Source organism: Cnephaeus nilssonii (assembly GCF_951640355.1).
Source record: "Cnephaeus nilssonii genome assembly, chromosome: 4".
Classification (NCBI taxonomy): domain Eukaryota; kingdom Metazoa; phylum Chordata; class Mammalia; order Chiroptera; family Vespertilionidae; genus Cnephaeus; species Cnephaeus nilssonii.
In genome coordinates this window covers 38,869,242-38,889,219 of record NC_137075.1, presented here as the reverse complement: position 1 = coordinate 38,889,219, position 19,978 = coordinate 38,869,242, and the positions used below count along the sequence as shown (strand labels likewise).

The following is a 19,978-nucleotide window of genomic DNA, read 5'->3' as shown; positions in this document are numbered from 1 at the left end:
CAGACTGGAAATTACTTCTCAGAGTGATTATACCTTTTCTAATATCACCTACTGATTTTACAGTAAAATTCTAGGCTACAAAAGTTGAGATGTGAACACAATTCATTTTACTTGACTGTTAAAAATAGCATTATCAAACATTTTGTGATGTTTCTCTCATATCATATATTTGGCTGTCCCGAAGAAATAAACCTCCACTTGGTTTCATGACAGTAGATAATAAATTAACTGATATAATTCAGTTGAGAAGTTGAAAAATGCATTGAAAATAATGGGGCATAACATCATAGGGCTAACATTTATTCATAGATGATGCAATTAAATAAAACAGGCATTAACTTCAAGGTCAGTCAGTAAAGTAATAAAATTGAATATTTTAATTGAATTGTAATTGCTTCCCATTGATACATGCAAGTAAAGTAAAATAGATGTCAGCTCTGCAAATTATGGTTCTTCCTTTTAATTAATTTCTTAATTCTACACAGAGTTATCCAGTGCCTAGGTCTTGTTCTGGGTTTATTCACCCACCCCGTTTCCATCAAAGAATGTCTATAAGATATGATGAAATGGTTAGGTGTCAGGATTTACAGTAAAATTTTTCTGCACTTTTGGGAAAATTTTGTTGGTAACTTAAAGTAACTTTTTTATTTATTTGAATTAAAATGTACTCTGAATATAACATCATCCTGGATCCTATGGATTGTAATTATCTTTATTAATATTTATATTTCTTTATATTTACCGTATATTTATGTCAATATTAGTAAATATAATTACCTCAATAATTATAAAGATTTTCATAAGAAAGATAGATACATTGAGACTCTCACATTCTATAGCTGACTGATTCAGGAGGTAAAGTGAACAGACTATTAGGTTTTGGTGAAGCCAGTTTATGTCCATTCATGACCCAGGCACCTAAATTGAATGAATCTAAAAATGAACCATCTTTTTCAAGCACAGGAATAAATTGAAGTTGAGTTGCATTGGAAAAGGCCATGGACCATTGTGGCTTTTTCACAAACTTTTCAGTCTCTCAAAGGGTTTTAATATAAACACAATCTTATCCTATCTAATAAATAGGGAATATGCAAATTGACCATCACGCTGTCACAAAGATGGCAGTGCCCATAGCCACAAGATGGCGGCGCCCAGTCCCCTCAGCCCCTCTGAAGTCCCCCAGTCCTTTCAGCCCTGCTGGGGGGGGGTGGCAGGTGCACAGTGCGGCTGGACCCACCCGCAGGCGGGTCTGGCCGCTCCTTGCGCCTGCCGCCGGAGCCCCACAGTCCTTTCAGCCCAGCTGGGAGGGTTGGGGGGTGGCAGGCGCAACAGTGCGGCCGAACCTACCCTCAGCCCCCCAGCCTCCCAGGGCTGGCCTGAGGTGCAGGCAAACCTAGGATGGTGGCTGCCCAGCCACCTGGGGCTGCCTGAGGCTCAGGTAACCAGGGCCGGCCGAGGTTTGTGCTGCCGGCAGTGGCAGCAGCAGAGGTGTGATGGGGGCATCGCCTTCCCCTGATTGCCGGATCGCCTCCTGCCCCTGAGGGCTCCTTGCCTGTGAGAGGGGGCAGGCCAGGCTGAGGGAACCCCCCTCCAGTGTATGAATTTTCACGCACCGTGCCTCTAGTCTATATAATAAAAGCCCAGTGACCCTTACGGCGGAACGATCAGAACAACCGGTAGCTATGATGCACACTGACCACGACGGGGCATACGCTCAACAGAGGAGCTGCCCCCTGGTGGTTAGTGCGCTTCCACAGCTGGAGCACTGCTCAACCAGAAGCCAGACTCACAGCAGTACTAAGGAGCGGTGAGCCAAGTGATAAGGAGCAAGCAGGTGGGCGGTTAGGAGTGAGGGATCCCAGATTGCGAGAGGGATGTCCGACTGCCAGTTTAGACCCAAGGGGTCCCCAGATTGTGAGAGGGCGCAGATTGGGCTGAGGGACCCTCCCCCCCCCCCCGCATGAATTTCATGCATCGGGCCTCTAGTATATAATAAAAATCTTCATACCACATCCCTGACTAAAATAATCCCATAATCATCCCATGTATGATATTTTCAACTGATTTAGAAGAGATCTCAGATCAGGGTGGCTTCAGGCCATTGATTTTTCAAGGACAATAGCTTTAATTGCCAGGGATCTCCATCTGAAATGCATGTCATTTGGGCAGTGATCATGAGGTCTCCAATGACTTGTCATTTTTACAAAGGTGTACTTGTATGATGAACACAGATTCATGTGGAAAAACTGTGCCCAGTGTGGCTTAAGTTTACATATTTTATTGACTCCCTTATCTAAAGGCAAGCCAAATTACTTTATCCATCATGGAATGCAGCTGTCTCTGAAATGAGATGTAACAGCTATTTCTTACCTTAATAGTTCAGAACCGGGATTTGATGACTCTACGATGAATTAAAAGACTGCAAGAAAAATTGTAAGATCATCAGTGTGATCTTCCCGTGCCCACCTGTAGACAGTGTATGCTCTTAAATTCCCTTTCATGCTTTTTAGACAGCCATTTATTTACTCCTTGATCCTTGTAGAGAATGCAAACCATAAATTCTTAGATTCAATCATGAAAGACTTAAAATGATTTTAATGATGTGTAACCTAGAGCCTGAAAGCTCAGTGTTATATGTGTGGGTTGTGTGACCCATATGTATATGGGAATCAAGAAATTAAATGGAAGGGAGGCTAAAAGATGACATCTAGTTATACTGGCCTTGTATATTCATGCTTTGAGTTTTCCAAATTCTTACTCTAAACCCATAACAGTAATAGATGAATATCTGAAGGAAGAGTATGAAAGACATAGTTAAGGTGGAAAACATAAACAATTCTGTGAACTAGAAATGAAAAGACACATTCGATAGTAAGCAGGACTGGAGCTGTGGGATGTAATACAAAGCTTCAGGAAGCAAACAGGTGGGAGATCATAATCCTGTGGGGAAACAGACTGAAAGTGCCCCATATGTGGGAGAACCTCAAAGAGATAAAGAAAAACATAATACCCATTAAAGAAAAAGCAATCAATTAGAAAAATAAATCACCCAGAAAGAAACAGCAACCGTGTGATGTTCAAATAACTAACTAGAAATTTGGGGAATGAAACATTTAAAAACCTCAGTGGGAAGAATAAACTCTAGAGGAGCTAAGTCAGAGGGAATGAGTGAAGCAGAAAAAAGTAACTCACCCAGAAGGAAGAGGGACAGAGGGGGACAAAATGAAAGAGCAGTTTAAGAATATGGAGGATATTGGGAAATTACATTATTTGTATATTAGATTTTTCAGAAAAAAATAATTGAAGAATGTGAAAGCCGCAACCTGCACAGCTAGGGTTCAGGACCTGGAGAAGAGCCGCACACAAATGAAGAGAAGAGACAAGAAATGTGAATTTGGAAATCCTGGGGGGCCAGGCGGAGAACCTCTCTCTAGTGGAAGGGTCTCTCTGGTGCCCAGGTCCTATTAGCTTTTTATTCAATTTTAGATACATATCTTGCCTGTAGGCAGGCAATCCAGTAGCAGACAGACTACCTTAAAGGTCAGTAAATATTAGTAAAGATTTACTTTGAGACTATTAGGTCAGGAAATTGCTTGAGCCACCATTGTCTCAACAGAACAATCGGTGCATAGCTTTAGCCCTTGCCAAAGCTCAAGGTCCATCAGCCTTCTGGATTCCTTGTTTGCACTTTCATGATAGTGTAGACCAGTGGTCGGCAAACTCATTAGTCAACAGAGCCAAATATCAACAGTACAATGATTGAAATTTCTTTTGAGAGCCAACATTTTTAAACTTAAACTTCTTCTAATGCCACTTCTTCAAAATAGACTCGCCCAGGCCGTGGTATTTTGTGGAAGAGCCACACTCAAGGGGCCAAAGAGCTGCATGTAGCTCGCGAGCCGCAGTTTGCTGACCACTGGTGTAGACAATGGATAGCTTCCAGCATCAGAAGAAAGGGCAAAAAAAAAAAGTATTTGCAGATATAATAGTTGAAAATATTCTAGGCTTAAAGAAAGAAGTTTTGTGATTGAAAGTGCATATCAGGTGCTGTGCAATAAAAAGAGCATAAATCTCATTAGGAACAACTAATGCTTGAAGGTGTATTATTTTACAACTAAACTATTATATAATGGTGAGGGTGAAGTAGGATATTATCAGACATGACAAAACTAGGAGTTTATCACTCACAGATTTTCAGTGAAAACTAAAGAATAGACTTCAGATGAGAAATAGACTTCAATTCCAGGAGAAATTAATAAAAATGGAGAGCATAGACATTGTAAAATATGTTGGTAACCTTAATTTTTCTTGCACAAAATGATGGAACTAAAATTTAACATTATAACAACTAAAATTGAGGAGCTTATTTAGTGTCTAGTCAAAACATAATCATTTCTCTTAGTCAAAGGGATGCTAAACATAAAGTCTTAGATTTATATTCTAAGAACCATAAATTTTTAGATAGTACATCTAGACTAAAATACTGTAGCTTTGAATGTATGTTAAAAATTACAAGTGCTTACTGAAAGAGTAGAAATATATGCTTCCTAATCAGAGAAAATAGACAAAAATCTTTTTTAATCCAATATGAGGCAAAAATTAGCAAAGAAAAAAAATACAAAACTTAATGTAACAGAAAATCTACAATAAGATGATAGAAACAGGTCCAGACATATAATGTAAAATAGTTCATCTCAGTTCCTTAGAGTAGTGTTTATAATAGGATACATTTTTAAAAATCCAATTATATGTAGTTTATAAGAATCTAAAACAAATACAAATTTGAGAATAAATAATGGGAAAATATTAGCAAAGGAAAGCTGGTGGTGTAATGTTGACAAATAGAATCTATATATATAAAAGCCTAAGCTACCGCTCGACTGTTAGACCATTCGACCGGTAGCTATGATGCGCACTGACCACCAGGGAACAGACACAGGCATGGAACAGACTGATGAATCTCAGAGGGAAGAGGGGAGGGGGGAGGACAGGAAGAGATTAACCAAAGATCTTATATGCATACTAGAGGCCCGGTGCCTGGATTCGTGCACCAGTGGGTCCCTTGGCCTGGCCTTCAGGGATCGGGCCAAAACTGTCAGTCCGACATCCCCTAGGGGTCCCGGATTGTGAGAGGGAACACGCCAGGCCGAGGGACCCCACCAGTGCACGATTCTGTGCTCCGAGCCTCTAGTATAAGATAAAAATCACATATGAAAGGTCAGTCACTCCTTATTGATAAAAGGAATAGTCCCAACAAGAGTATTAGAAATTATGAATTTGTATACACATATCTATATAGCTGTCAATTAAATAAAGCAAAACTGACAGAATTACAAGAGATTATTAAAACCAAAATCATAATGGAAGATTTTACCACCTTTTATTAGAAACTGATGACTTATGGAAACCAAATTATAATAAGGCCATAGAATGTTTGAAATGCAGAATTAAAAATTGTGATTATGATTTTGTATGCTTGGGTACAGAATCTTGCTTTCAACAGATAAAGAACACATTTTTCAAGCACAAATGGAACATTCATAAAATTCAACTATGTTCTGAATTACAAAGGAACTTTACTGAATTTTGTAAAATTGTCACAATAAAGACTACAGTCTTGATCACAATGCAGTCAAATTAGGAAACAACACAAAATAGTGAAAATAAACAAACATATTTAGTCACAAGAGTAATCCTACATGACTCAGTAATAATGACAAAATATTGAAAACTGAATGATAATAAATGTGCCACTTTTCACATCTTCTGGGCTGCAGCTAAATTGGGATTTAAATTCTTCTATTTAAAAATAAGAAATGTGTAAATATAAATGACTCAAGAAACCAGAAATAAAGGAGCTATTGAGTGAACACAAAACAGGAAAGGAAATGATAAAAGTAAGAATACAATTTTTAAAATTAAAATGGGAGAAAACATTGAAAACAATACAAATAGCTGGCACTTTGATGAGACCCTGAAACTGTTAAATACCTGACAAGATCTATCAATAAAAGAGCAATCACCAATAAAGTATTCTGCAATAAGAAAATTCATAAAACAAATGACAAACCCTAGGAAAAAAAAACAACACTGTTGATAAGCGCATGACTAATGGCCTTGGTTTAGAAGTGTTTCAATATTATTAAAAAAGGATGGATAGTCAATTAGAAAAATGGTCAAAGAATATGAACAATAAATTTACAGTAAAAAAAAAGATTATAAATCTGGCCATAAATGTCGGAAAAACATGTTCAACCTCAATCATACAAAAGTAAAGATATACAAATAAAAATACTAATGAAGGTAAATACCAATATTTTTATCAGAATGGCAAAAGTTTTAAATTTAATAAGATTTAGTATTGATAAAAATGTTGTGGAATGCATCTCAGTAGATATGGACAAAGTATTTATAAAATTTGTTCATGCACTAATAATCATATTTAACAAATATAATCATAAAAACAATAAATCTTAACAAGTGATGTACAGTGGAAATATCCTTAACCCAGCATAGGAAAACAGCATAGTATGGTACTAAAAGCTTGGACTCCACAGCCAGACTGCCTGGGTTTGAATCCTGATTTTATTTCTTGGTAGTGGATGACTTCAGAGAGTCACTGAAATTCTCCATTCCTCAGTTTTCTCCTATGTTAAATGAGGACCATAATAGTACCTACTTATTGGGTTGTTTTGAGAATTCAATTAGTTAATATTTATAGAGCACTTAAAACAGTGACTTGTACATAGTAAATACTATATAATTTGTTTTCTTAAATAAATAAATTTCACAAGGAAAAGTAATTTCTAACAGCCTTTAGGTTAATTAGCAAACTTTTATGTTGCCTATCCTATATAATAAAAGGATAATATGCAAATTGACCCTAATGGCAGAATGACCAGAACGACCACTCGGCCAGTCACTATGATGCGCACTGACCACCTCTCGGTCCCTTTCCCTGGCCAGCAGGCTCCCATTGCCCAATGGTGAATGGGGAACTGGGGCTGGGTCGTGGGGGATGCAGGTGGCACCAGGCCAAGGCCCCCATCCCACTGGCCGCTCCACACTAGAGGGAAACCCGTGGCAGGGACGGGACCGGCGAGCAGGCAGGAACAGCTGATCTCTCTCAGTTCCTCCCCCCGCCCCCCTGCCGGCAGGCTCTGATCACCCCATGGCAAAAGGGGAAGCAGGGGTGGGTGACAGTGAGGGGTGGGGCTGGCTGTCAGCAGCCGGGGAAGATGGTCCTGATCGCAGGCCAGGCCTAGGGACCGTACCCGCGCATGAATTTCGTGCACTGGGCCTCTAGTCTAAGATAAAGATAACTAGAAGTTGTAGCCTCCAGAATTATGGGTTGTTAAAAAAGTCTGTTACTGGCCAATTAACCATGTCTAGTAGATTAAACAGACACTTGTATATTGCACTGGTAATACTGAAATAGTGTAAAGTAAATTGTAGGTGACATGACATAGACTTACATATGAATGCCAACTCTGTTTGGCAGAGGCGGCATGTACATCAGTACCTCAGTAGGGAAGGGATTCCACAAACAGTAGTTATTATCCATAAACAAGAGAGACAGTTATACTCCATATATGATAGCTAAAAGTAAATTCTACTTGGATTAAAGATTGAAATGTGTATAGCAACATTTTAAAACTGAAAAGGAAATATAAAAGACTAACATTATGAACTTGGGCAGGGAAAGGATAACATCTCTGTGATGTTTTAATAAAGATTAAGCCAACTTGAACATTGATCCCAAGATGAATCTGATTATTCAAATTAATTGATTCAACTGTAAAGAACTATTTAAATATGAAGTTTATTATGACTTGAAGCAAAATGGGGAGGAAAACGATGAAGTAGTCTTTTTGTTGCAGAAAATAATCCATGGGCAGGTGTGTTTGAAACTAAATTATTTCGAAGAGCCATAATTTCTTCCTGTGTTTATAGATTTAGTGGAATTTTGACTATCTCCCAATTCAATCCCTTTCTTTCTTGTAGTTGGTTTTACTGATTGGGCTTTACTTCTGGATGAATCCTGTATATCAGGGTCTGGGGACAAATAGCCTTTTGCCACTTTCTTCTGTTGCCTGGTTGGCTTATCTTTCATTTTTGGGACAGTAACCATGGAGTGCAATGTTTAACTTTGGTCTGGTTAGTACCATCTTTTTCTAGCTGTCTCATACCATTAAGTGAGTCCCATGGTCGAGTATCTGAAAACTTGTAATGCCATTCTCCCATGTGTTGATCAAGTTCAAATAACTTGGTAGATCCACTCTTTATTTTTGTTTTCCAATCTCTGGCAGATTGTCTTTGAGCTTCCTCTGAAACTTACTTCTGTAGAGTAGCTGCGGTTTGGTCTTTTGCATTTATGGCTCTAGTGACTTGCTGCAAGAGTTTCACTACTTCAATCTCCCTGCTCTTCCAATTTTACAATGTGCCTTATTAATCTCCATTGCTTAAGATCTAGTGTTAAGTGCCAGAAAACCTCTGAATTATCAGTCTTTTTGTCATTCATAAAAACTTCACTATCCCAATTGCCTTCCAGGGTAGCCAAGACTTCCTTTCCCAGTTTAAGTTTCCCTAATATCTGATTATCAAAGGCACTCACTACCACCTAGAAATGGCTTTAAATTCAAGTATTGCACAGTATCTAGTTTTTTGACATGTAATATTGACTGTTCCACCAAGCTCCTGTGTCACTGTGCATAAATAATTCCTTTACAGTGAGCAGATGGCATTATTATTTCATAATCTTCACCTCTATTCAAGAAAGTTAATTGTGCTTCTTCATCTAATATTGCAGTACTAATATAAAAGGCAGGTTGGACACCTGTTCAGCAGTATAAAATGTTTTGCTGTTTGTTCTGAATGAATCCACAAATGACTGAAAATCTCACCAAGTATATGATTATAAGGTTTCTTCAGTCCCTTTGGCCTTTTATAGAATCCTGACAAATACCATTTCACTACTTTCTTCAAACAGAAATAAGGATTTTTCTTCCAGAGCAGCCTCAGTAGGAAATCTGCATGACAGTAATCATATGAAAGCTTATTCAGAAAAGAATGTAGGACAAAATAAATGTAGGACAGGTTCATGCCAGGACGGACTTGTCTCAGCAGTGCCCAGATAAGGCTTTGGTTTTCTTTAGACACAGTTGCTATTTGAGAGACCTCACCTCCCCTCCATGTCTCTCATGGCTCTGCTCAGTGTAGGTGGTCTCCTTTAAAGGCTCAAGAGGCTCAAGTTCGATATTTTGTGTCATCTTGCCTTCTGATATATGTGTCACTTTCTTCGCTTTTCCCCATCACCTCATTGTCAGGCTCATCATGCTCTTGGTCATTTTCTTTATTGGATTTGTCAGAATACATATCTTGGTCCTCAAAATGCTGCTGTTCAGCCCTAATCAGTTTGGCTCATTGGATAAAGCATTGGCCTGCAGACTGAAAGGTCCCAGGTTCGATTCCGGTCAAGGGCATGTACCTTGGTTGCAGGCACATCCCCAGTAAGGGGTGTGCAGCAGGCAGCTGATCGATGTTTCTCTCTCATTGATGTTTCTAACTCTCTATCCCTCTCCCTTCCTCTCTGTAAAATATCAATAAAATATATTTTAAAATAATGCTGTTGTTCAATTTCATTATCATTTAACTAGAAGTTGTCGCCACTGTGGAAGTTGTTAGCATGTAATAAGCAATACAAAGTCACATGTGTGCTCTCTGATGAAATGCTCAATTCATGTTCCTTTTCTTCCCTGGTCATTGGATGTTTAAAAAGACTAGGACATTTCAAAGCCAACTCCAAAACATCCATTCAAAAGAAAAAGAAAAAAACAAAAACAAAAACAAAAAAAATCCATTCAGCACCTTCCATCTGACTCCAAAGTAGCTCAGATGATCCTGCTAGGTAAGGGCTGAGTTATGGATCCAACTCCTTCACCTTTTGGACCCTTTACCGCCCAAATAGACTGCTCCAAAGGATGAAAAAATTTGAAACAAAAGCCAAAGCCAGCCTTTTTTTATGGGTGCTCAACAATTTCACAGACATTCAGAAGGACTATTCCTACCTATTGACCATTTTGGGGGGCTTTATAAATCAGTAGCACCCTGGTTTCAACACACACCAACCTTGGTCCAGCTCTTTAAAGGACCACGAATCTTCAGCCAATCAGCCATAAGAGTAACAGAAGGGTCTGTGATTGTACTGAGTGACTTCTTCACGGCTCTTTTCTTCTCGGGAACTTTTTTTTCCACCTTGAGATATTCTTGTTCAGTGAGCTTGCTTGAAGCTGAACTGCCCTTCTCCAAGTCATTTTGAAGTTTAGATTCAGACTTGCTTTTGACATAGAAAGAGAAGAAGCATTTTTATTTTGAGAAATGTCTTCCCTTCCTCTTTCAAAATCCTGGCTATGAGGACTTGATGGACTTAAAAAATTACTCATACAAATCTTTGGTTGGGTTGGATAAATTTCTTTCCCCTGGCACTGACTCATCTTTCCTGGTGTCAGAAGTTGAGATTCTCCACTGTTTGCTACCACAGTTGTGGCCCAACGACATCTTTCCTATCACCAAGAAGCATCTCTTTCAGCAACTTATGAATGTGGCAAGATCGAAGTTCGGTCAGCTTCCCATCTGCCAAACCTACCCCCACAGTGAAAGAAGATAAGATTATACTTCTCTTTCCATAATGCTAGCCATCCTGTGAATCTGGAAATCTGGTGTGGAGCCCTGGGATTGGCTGGGCATTGGGAGTCCATTCTTCTGGTGCCCTGCATGCGTCTGGTCAGAGCCCAGGTCCAGGCCTCAGTATCACCACTGTGGAGGGACTGAAGGCTCCAACCTCCAGTGGGGGGCGGGACAGGGCGGGAATTCCAGCCTTCACCTCCCCTCTGTTTGTCCTGTATTAGTGGTGGCTGCTACTGCTGCAAAAGCCACTGGTTCAACATTTTTAGGAGACTATGCACATGCTATTGCTACATAATGATTTTTCAGAGTTGTCTCTGTCTTTACTTGTAAAATACATTGTTACAGAAGTGGTCATCAAAGTGAAATATTAATTTGATGGTACAACTATTTGTGTTTATATGCTACTAGTGGCCTGGTGCATGGATTCGTGCACATTGAAAGGAAATTAAATTAGAAGAAATATTTTGATATCGCTATTCTCCCTTTCTATATAATATAAGTGTCAGAGATGGAAGAAAATTAGTAAAATGTATATGAAAATAATATATAAATTGATTAATATATAAACAATAACATGATATAACAAAGACATGATATAAAAATAACAAAAACATGATATAAAGACAACAAAACATGATTTAAAAACAACAGTGATAAAAACAATGACTGATAAATTGATTAAACTTATTCTAATATCTCCCTGTATACCACATTAAGAGTAAAAACACAGAGTGCTTGACTAATTTCCCTTGTGATGAAGTATTTACAGCTTTAATATCGTATGCTCTTCAAACTCTGGAGAAAGCAACATATAACTGACATGTCCAAAACGGGTTCGGGTAGGAATATTCCTACTTTGTCTAGAGTTTGTCCTTGTGATTTATTAATAGTCATCGCAAATGCTGGCATCACAGGAAACTGTCTTTGAATTAATTTAAATGGGAGGCCAGTGTCAGATGGGGACAAATCAATTCTTGGAATCAGAACAACCTCTCCTTGCGCAGATCCTGTTAATACTTAGTTTCGAGAAACACACGCATGCCATTGGTGCCAGCAAGAGTTTTATATGTATCGTGCATGTGCAAGTCAATATTTATTTTTAAATTGCCAGTGTGCGTCATATGTACCAGCCGGTCAGGCAGACATACGGTCAGTCACTTAGCCTTTTAGTATATATATAGATTATTAAGTGAATTAACTAGATAAGCCTATCATTCTACCACTCTTCTGTTTTCTATTTATTCTCTAAGTAAGGTGTTTGCAGTTCAGATAAAATAGGTGTGAATCAGAAAATTCTCAGTTGTCCATGAGTTAAAAAATAAAAATATGTAGACAACTTGTAAAACTTAACACCAAACAAACAATCCAATCAAAAAGTGGACAAAGGACCTGAATATACACCTCTCCCAAAAAGATATACAAACAGCCAATAGATATATGAAAAAATATTCAACCTCACTGGCAATTAGGGAAATGCAAGTCAAAGTTACAATGAGATACCATCTTACACCTGTTAGAGTGGCTATTATCAACAAAACAAGCAATAACAAGTGTTGGAGAGGTTGTGGAAAAAAGGAAAATGCAGACTGGTACAACCACTATGGAAAGCAGTCTGGCAATTCCTCAAAAAATTAAGAATAGAGCTACCATGTGACTCAGCAATCCCTCTCCTGGGTAGATACCCGAAAAACTCAAAATCATGAATTTGCAAAGCTATATGCACCCCTATATTCATTGTAGCATTATTCACGGTGGTCAAAACGTGGAAACAACGAAAGTGTCCTGTGATAGAGGACTGGATAAAGAGGATGTGGTACATATACACAATAGAATACTACTCAGTCATAAGAAAGGATGCATCATTTGCAACAACATTCATGGACCTTGAGAACATTATGCTAAGTGAAATAAGTCAGATAGAAAAAGCTAAGAACCATGTTTTCATTCATGTGGAATATAAAACTGAAACTTATGAACACAAACAGCAGAGTGATGGTTGTCAGAGGGAAGGGGGTGGGGGAGAGTAGGGGGTCCTAATATGAGGTGACAAGAGAAGATTTGACTCTTGAGTGATGGGCACATGGTGCAATATACAGATCTTGTAACAGAAATCCACACGTGAAACTTATATGTTCATGTTGACCAATGTCACTCCAATGTATTAAATACAATTTAAAATATAAGTAATAATAAAGAAGAGGAATAAAAATTAAATATCAAGGATTTAAATTTTATATCTTTGAAATGATACTTGTTTTTGTCTGTCCTAATTACATACAATTCCTAAAAAAAATTTAAAAAAAATTGAAACTGCATGTGGTAGTTGACACAATGCAATTGAAATGAATTGGAAGAAAACATTTTTCAGGAACAAGAAAAACAGTTATCAAAAGGGAATAAGAAAGTAAATATTAGCAAAGTACATTTTATTTTAGGGTCAATTTAAAATATACACATACTGGTTTCTAAGTGAGGAGGGGTTGAGGGAAGGGGATGTGTCTTTAAACTTTTACTCAGACATTTATTTTAAAAATTAAAACTTTCTTGGCAGGTTTAAGTCCAGATAAGCATCTTGGAAAAACCCTGGATCAAATGGAGCCTCATCTCTTAGAGGTAAGAACTTATACTACGTGTTTCTCAAAATGTAGGCATCTGTAGGCATCTAAAGGGTGGAAAAATAGTGCTGTTATAATTATGAAATCAAATTTAATCTAGAAAAACTCAGATATATTCATGATACATTTTTATTAAAACCTTAAAAGTTCTAATGGGTATGAAAATGTCTAAAATTGTAGAAATTACTTAGCTTGCTGGCCTAAGTAAAAAAAAGTAAGCTGTATAGAAAAAGAAATTGTTCTATTGGAAAGTTTACTTTTATTGAAATGGACATGTTAGGCTATACAAAAAGTCCTATACTTCTAAAGTATCTGATAATCTTTGTGATTAGATGTTTTTTCATCAGAAATGTGAGTAGAAACTTCCTAACTTAACCTCTTTTACCAATTAGAAAATTAATTTACAGAGTGGTAAAGAAGTTTCCCAAGATTTCAAGTTACAATTGCTTAGCCCTTATTGTTGTCAAATCCTAAATGTGTTCTAAACATTAAAGAAAGATTCAGTTATTTTCACTCTTTTCTATTAACTGTGTTATACAGAGGTGGGTAAAAGTAGGTTTTTAGTTGTGAGTATGCAAAACACAGAATTTATTTTTGTATTATTATTTATTAATTATTGTATTATTTATTTGTGCTACAACTATAAACCTACTTTTCCCCACCCTGTATTTTACTAGAGTTTTGGGGCAAATGTTATGAATAGTATGGTAGTGTTTCATGAACTGGAATAATATAATTATTAGAGTTTTTTATTCCGCAATCATGATGGAAAAAAGAAAATCACCCTATTTTTGTGAAAGAACTTTTATGATCCCCTTTAATGGTATCATTTTCCCTCCCATACTCTTAATTCATCAGCATTGTTAATACCATCGCTGTGATGTGAACTGTCAGCAGTTACACTCTTCATTAACTTTATGGCTTTCACATTTTCTTTAGTTATTTATATTTGATTATTTTGTAGTTTATCAATATGTACCAAATGCTTAGAAATTCCTAAGATGTTAATTCCTTCTTTCTTTCATTAAGCATTATTAAGGACCTAATAATTTCTAGACCAGTGGTCGGCAAACTCATTAGTCAACAGAGCCAAATATCAACAGTACAACGATTGAAATTTCTTTTGAGAGCCAAATTTTTTATTTTTATTTTTTTTTTTTAAATATATTTTATTGATTTTTTACAGAGAGAAAGAGAGAGGGATAGAGAGCTAGAAACATCGATGAGAGAGAAACATCGACCAGCTGCCTCCTGCACACCCCCTACTGGGGATGTGCCCACAACCAATGTACATGCCCTTGACCGGAATCGAACCTGGGACCTTTCAGTCCGCAGACCGACGCTCTATCCACTGAGCCAAACCGGTTTCGGCGAGAGCCAAATTTTTTAAACTTAAACTTCTTCAACGCCACTTCTTCAAAATAGACTCGCCCAGGCCGTGGTATTTTGTGGAAGAGCCACACTCAAGGGGCCAAAGAGCTGCATGTGGCTCGTGAGCCGCCGTTTGCCGACCACACTTCTAGGCAAATAGTAAAGATTAAAATAAAAATGAAATGATTATATAATTATGATAAATTATATTTGATTTCTAAACAAGTTGGTGTTCATTTATTTAAGTCTACCTAATGGGCATGGTTACTTTCCATGCCCCTCTGATTAGACTCTTCCTAAGGTGATTTGCTTTATGGTCAGCATTGTATGTATGTTCACATCTCTAAACAAGCACTAGGAAATTCTAAAACAGTGATCAAGTATATCACCTTCTGGTTCCTCCATATCAACAACACACTTGAGGCCTTGTCTTTCTAGACTTCTCTGAAAGAGAGTATGCCTTCTTGAAACTGTCATCCATTGGCTTCTATGATGCCATTCACGCCTAAAACCTTCTGAGTACTTCCTTAGCTTATTTTGGGGGCTTACCATATATATTTCACTTCTTATATGTTGTGGTTCTACCTATAGCCTTCCTCCTGTGGTGACATTAAATATCCCCTGGACTTCAACTGCCAATTTTATTCTTATGCCAATTAAGTCTGTTCTTCCATTTCTTCATATGCTCCAGGCATATGTTAGCACCTTCCTGTCTTAGATGTCCTCAAGCACCTCAACATTGACTGCAGAACTGAACATTTCTTTCCTAGCAGTGAGGGGTCCCGTTGTCTACTCAGTTGTCTAAGCCAAAAAAAGTGAATTGTAATAAATGATTTCACATATTCCATTATTTATGAACTAAAGGCCTGGTGCATGAATTCATGCACTGGTGGGATTCCCTCAGCCTGGCAGGTGATCAGGGCTGATCAGGGTTGTCTCTCCCAGTCCCGATCGGGGTGATCGAGGTCGGATAGCCGGAGGAAGGGACCACAGGAGGTTGGCTGGCAGTGGGAGGTTGGCTGTGGGAGCGCACTGACCACCAGGGGCCAGCTCCTGCATTGAGTGTCTACCCGCTGCTGGTCAGTGTATTGTCATAGAGACTAGTCGTAATGGTCGCTTAGGCTTTTATATATATAGATAAGGCTCCACGTTCTTTTAATTCTATCATCTTACTATCTTATTATCTGTCTCTTTTAATCCTTATTGTCACTGCATTAGGGTCTGCCCTAGGTTATTGCAACAATCTCTTTTCTTTTGCTTTTTTTTTCAAGTGTATTGAGGTGACATTGGTTAATAAAATTATATAGATTTTAGATATACAATTCTACAATACATTATCTGTATATTGTATTGTGTGTTCACCACCTCAAGTCAAGTCTCTTTCTATCATCACTTATCCCCCCTATTCCCTCTTGGACCTCCCTGTACTCCCCTTTCCCATGGGTAATCACCCTACTGTTGTATCTATGGATTTTTTTTCTTTAATTAATCCCTTTACCTTTTACACTCAGCCCACAACCTCTCTTCCCTCTGACAACTATCAGTCTGTTCTCTGTTTATGAGTCTGTTGCTATTTTGTTAGTTTATTTTGTTCATTAGATTCCACATATGAGTCAAATTATATGGTACTTGCAGTGTTATTTATGATGATGGACAAAATTTGGAAGCAGCCCAAGTGTCCATCAGTATAAATGAGTGGATAAAAAAGCTGTTGTACGTTTATGTAATGGAATACTACTCAGCCTTTAAAAGGAAGGATATCTTACCCTTTGCCACAGCCTGGATGGACCTGGAGAGCATTATGCTAAGTAAAATAAGCCACTTAGAGAAAGACAAGTACTATATTGCAGCAATCTTATAGCTTAAGTCTATCTCCCACCTGCCTTACCCCTTGTCAATCCATTGTTTACAGTACTGCTATCATAATATATATGAAATACAAATCTGATCATATTACTTTCCTTATAAACTGTGAGTCATTTCCCATTGCCTCAAAACAAAATGTAAACTCCTTAACATGGCACATTCTGTCTTTCGGGAAAATGAAACTTGTAAGACAACCAGTCTCCTACATCCACCCTATCCTTCATCAATTTAGAGCTGTTGATGGTTTCCCTAGAGTGTGTATCCCCATCTACTTCCATGGTCCACTTCCCTTCTCTGCATGCTTTATCTCTCCTTCACTTCACTAAATCCAGCAATTAATACTGTGAGGTTTTTCTTGCTTAAGTAAGCCTCCTTTGAACTGCCATTTTTTCTTTGCTAGTGTGTAGCACTTCCCTTGTATTTTATTTTTCTCTTAAATCATGTTTATTATAAAATTCAGGCATGTAATATATAAAAAATGAATTCAACAACTCTAAAATAATGAAAAATCTTCCACTTAATCAAAGACCCCAGTTTTCTGTTCTTTTCCAGATCAACCACTCTTTTGTATTCTAATATATCTCTTCAAAAACATTTTTGCGTATGTAAATATATATGCATGTGTTTATCCATTTTTACCTAAATTGGAATATAAAATGCACATTATTTTTCATCTTCCATTTTAACACATTAAAAATCCAGGTCATTTGTTTCCACAACATCATTGTGTTTTATTACGTGGATAATATATTGAACCTGTTTTTTATTGATGGTCTTTATTCTTTACTGGTATCTTTTGTCTTTTGCTATTACAAATAATGCTAAATGAACATTATTATATGTATGTTTTGGGGGCATGTATGAGCTTTTCTGTAGAATAAGATCCTAGAATGGAAATCCTGGGTCAGAGGGTATATATGTTTTAATAGATATTTTCAGCTTTGATGGGATAACTTGCATCAGACAAACTCAATACAAACAACTAGAAAAGTTGTATGAAATTAAAACAAAAGTAATATTGGAAGGCATTAAGGAATGATAAAAACTGAGATAATTTGAATTATCAAAATTCCAGAGAGGATGAAAGCTCAGACTATGGTCTCCTTTCCCATTAAGGCACTTTCTGATTAAAAAATAATGCAGGGATGCCAAGAAGTTGAGGAGAAAACTTCAGCTGAGAAGCTGAGTAGGGCTTTCATTAGCTTAATATGCTGTGGAGACAAAAATCAGAATTCAGGGCAAACCGAAGCAAAGTGGACCTGGCTAACTCTGCACGTTTTCAGTTGGACTCTAAAATAGGCTGTACCCTAAAAATTAAGGCAAACTGGAAAAAGCAAATACTTACATCCAACTTTGAATTGTATCAATCCTAGACTGAATTAAAGAAATCTGATCCTACTCTTACTGCCTCTTTCTTTCCTGAGAACGACAAGGTGGTTCAAAGCCTCAGATTATCTCTAAAAGATTTCACATACAGATTCTAAAGGCAGTCAAAAATTACCAAGCCAGTAAATTTATTCTTTTTAAATTACCAACCATATCAGGAGACCCGATGAGCTAACCAAAACAGAGAAAGACACTCAATAGAAAGAGTCTCAAAGGATATTCATTTAATCCAATTATCAGATTTAGACTTTAAAGTGCCTATGAACTATTTTAGGGGAGATTTTGAATTTATATAAAAGAATCTAATTGAATTCTAGAACTTAAAATAGAATACCTGAAATTAAGAATACAATACATGGGTTTACCAGTATAGTTAATACAGTTGTATAGACAGTTAAGAACTGAAAGAATAGGTGATATAAAATATCCAGACTGAAGCACAGAGAATACAGGATGGAAAATCAAGAAAAGATTATAGCAGACGTAAGGGAGAGAAGTTTATCACACATATAATTGGAACTGCAGGAATGGAGAAGAGAGAGGGAAAAGTGGAAGTAATATTTGAAAAAAATTACTATAGAACTTAGCTGAGCTTATTTTTGCTTATTTTTTCAAATATCTTTTCAGGATGGTAAAAATTTCTCTAAAGAGATGAATGAATATTGATGGGTAATTTACATTTTAAACAGGATTTCCTCCCAACCCCAAAAATAGTTATCTAAGTGTCTTTTTCTCTGGCTTCTCCATAGTCTAATCTGTGTGTCCACGAGCTCGCCATAAAGTGAGTGCTTAATACATTTTTAGTTAGCAATTTGTTTCTCACCTCTTTCACAACAGTTATCTTACACAATCAAGATTTTCATTCAGACTACCCAATGTCCTCTTCTTTTTTCCCTTCATTTTTGCACATACTCAGAAAAGAAAATCAATTGCTTGATATACTAAGAGAACAATGATTCTAATGTAAAAGCAAATGAATCATCAAACACTATCTTCTTTCTGCAAATAGAGGGTATTTTTAATTTATTGTCTTAGATTCTGTCTTCTGTATTATTGCCTAAGATAAATCAGATTTTAAGGAATGCCTATATCTCCTTGTCTTTGTGAATAATGGTATTAACCTCATTAAGTGACATAAAAGAACAAATCCATATTTATTTTTCAATTTGTTGATTCAACACTCCTAAAAAGGTCAAGGAATCCAAAAGAAGGGCAGGAGAAAACAGACAACCTATAGACTTGTACAGGGTGGCAGAGAAAGGTTAGTGAGGGACCCATTTTGTTCACCTGCCTCAGATCTCCTGAGCCACTTCTCATGTATCTCTTGTATAATGTGGGTCAACATGACTTTTTAATATAGTAAATCAAGTTAGCTAATATATTACCCCTTTGCTATAGTGTTAATATTAATATGAGTTAATATTTTTGTTTAAGAGGATTTTGCATATTATAATGATTTTTCTTGCAAAAATGAATATATTTTTAATTCTTTAATGTTTAAAGTATTACATATATCTCCTTTTTCCCCCATTCACCTCTCCCAGCCATTCCCACACCCCAGCATGTGCCCTCACCCGCCTACTGTCTGTGTCCATGGGTTATGCTTATATGCATGCATACAGGCCAACTCCCCTGCCTTCCCGCTGTGTTTGGTCAGTCTATTCAATGCTTCTATGTCTCTGGATCTATTTTTTTTATTAGTTTATGTTGTTCATTATATTACGCAAATGAGTGAGATCATGTGATATTTATCTTTCTCTGACCTGCTTATTTCGCTTAGCATAATGCTCTCCAGGTCCATCCATGCTGCTGCAAATGGTAAGACTTCCTTCTTTTTTACAGCAGCATAGTATTCCATTATGTAGATGTAACACAGTTTTTGCTGCTGATGGGCATTTAGGCTGTTTCCAAATCTTAGCTATTGTAAATTGTGCTGCTATGGCAGAAACGAATATTTAATTGTGAGAATCACAGAAGTTGGTGGCAGGGGTGATGAATGGAAGGCAATACCTTTAGGCAAGAGTCCTTTTAATAGTTCATTCAGACCCCATGGG

At 37.2% G+C, this 19,978-nt stretch overlaps 1 protein-coding gene and 1 pseudogene across 2 annotated transcripts in view; one reads left to right on the top strand and one right to left on the bottom strand.

The window, feature by feature from the left end:
- Positions 1-19,978, top strand: part of DPH6 (diphthamine biosynthesis 6) — a 170,592-nt gene that overhangs the window by 124,031 nt on the left and 26,583 nt on the right. Inside the window, exon 6 of the mRNA XM_079768245.1 lies at positions 13,238-13,299. Within this exon, the coding sequence (XP_079624371.1) occupies positions 13,238-13,299 (62 nt within the window). The remainder of the gene's footprint in view (positions 1-13,237; positions 13,300-19,978) is intronic.
- Positions 7,806-10,594, bottom strand: LOC307097932 (oxysterol-binding protein-related protein 8-like; annotated as a pseudogene). Its single transcript has 2 exons — positions 9,654-10,594; positions 7,806-9,406 (listed from the first exon to the last, which is right to left on the bottom strand). The product of its transcript is annotated as an oxysterol-binding protein-related protein 8-like (transcript).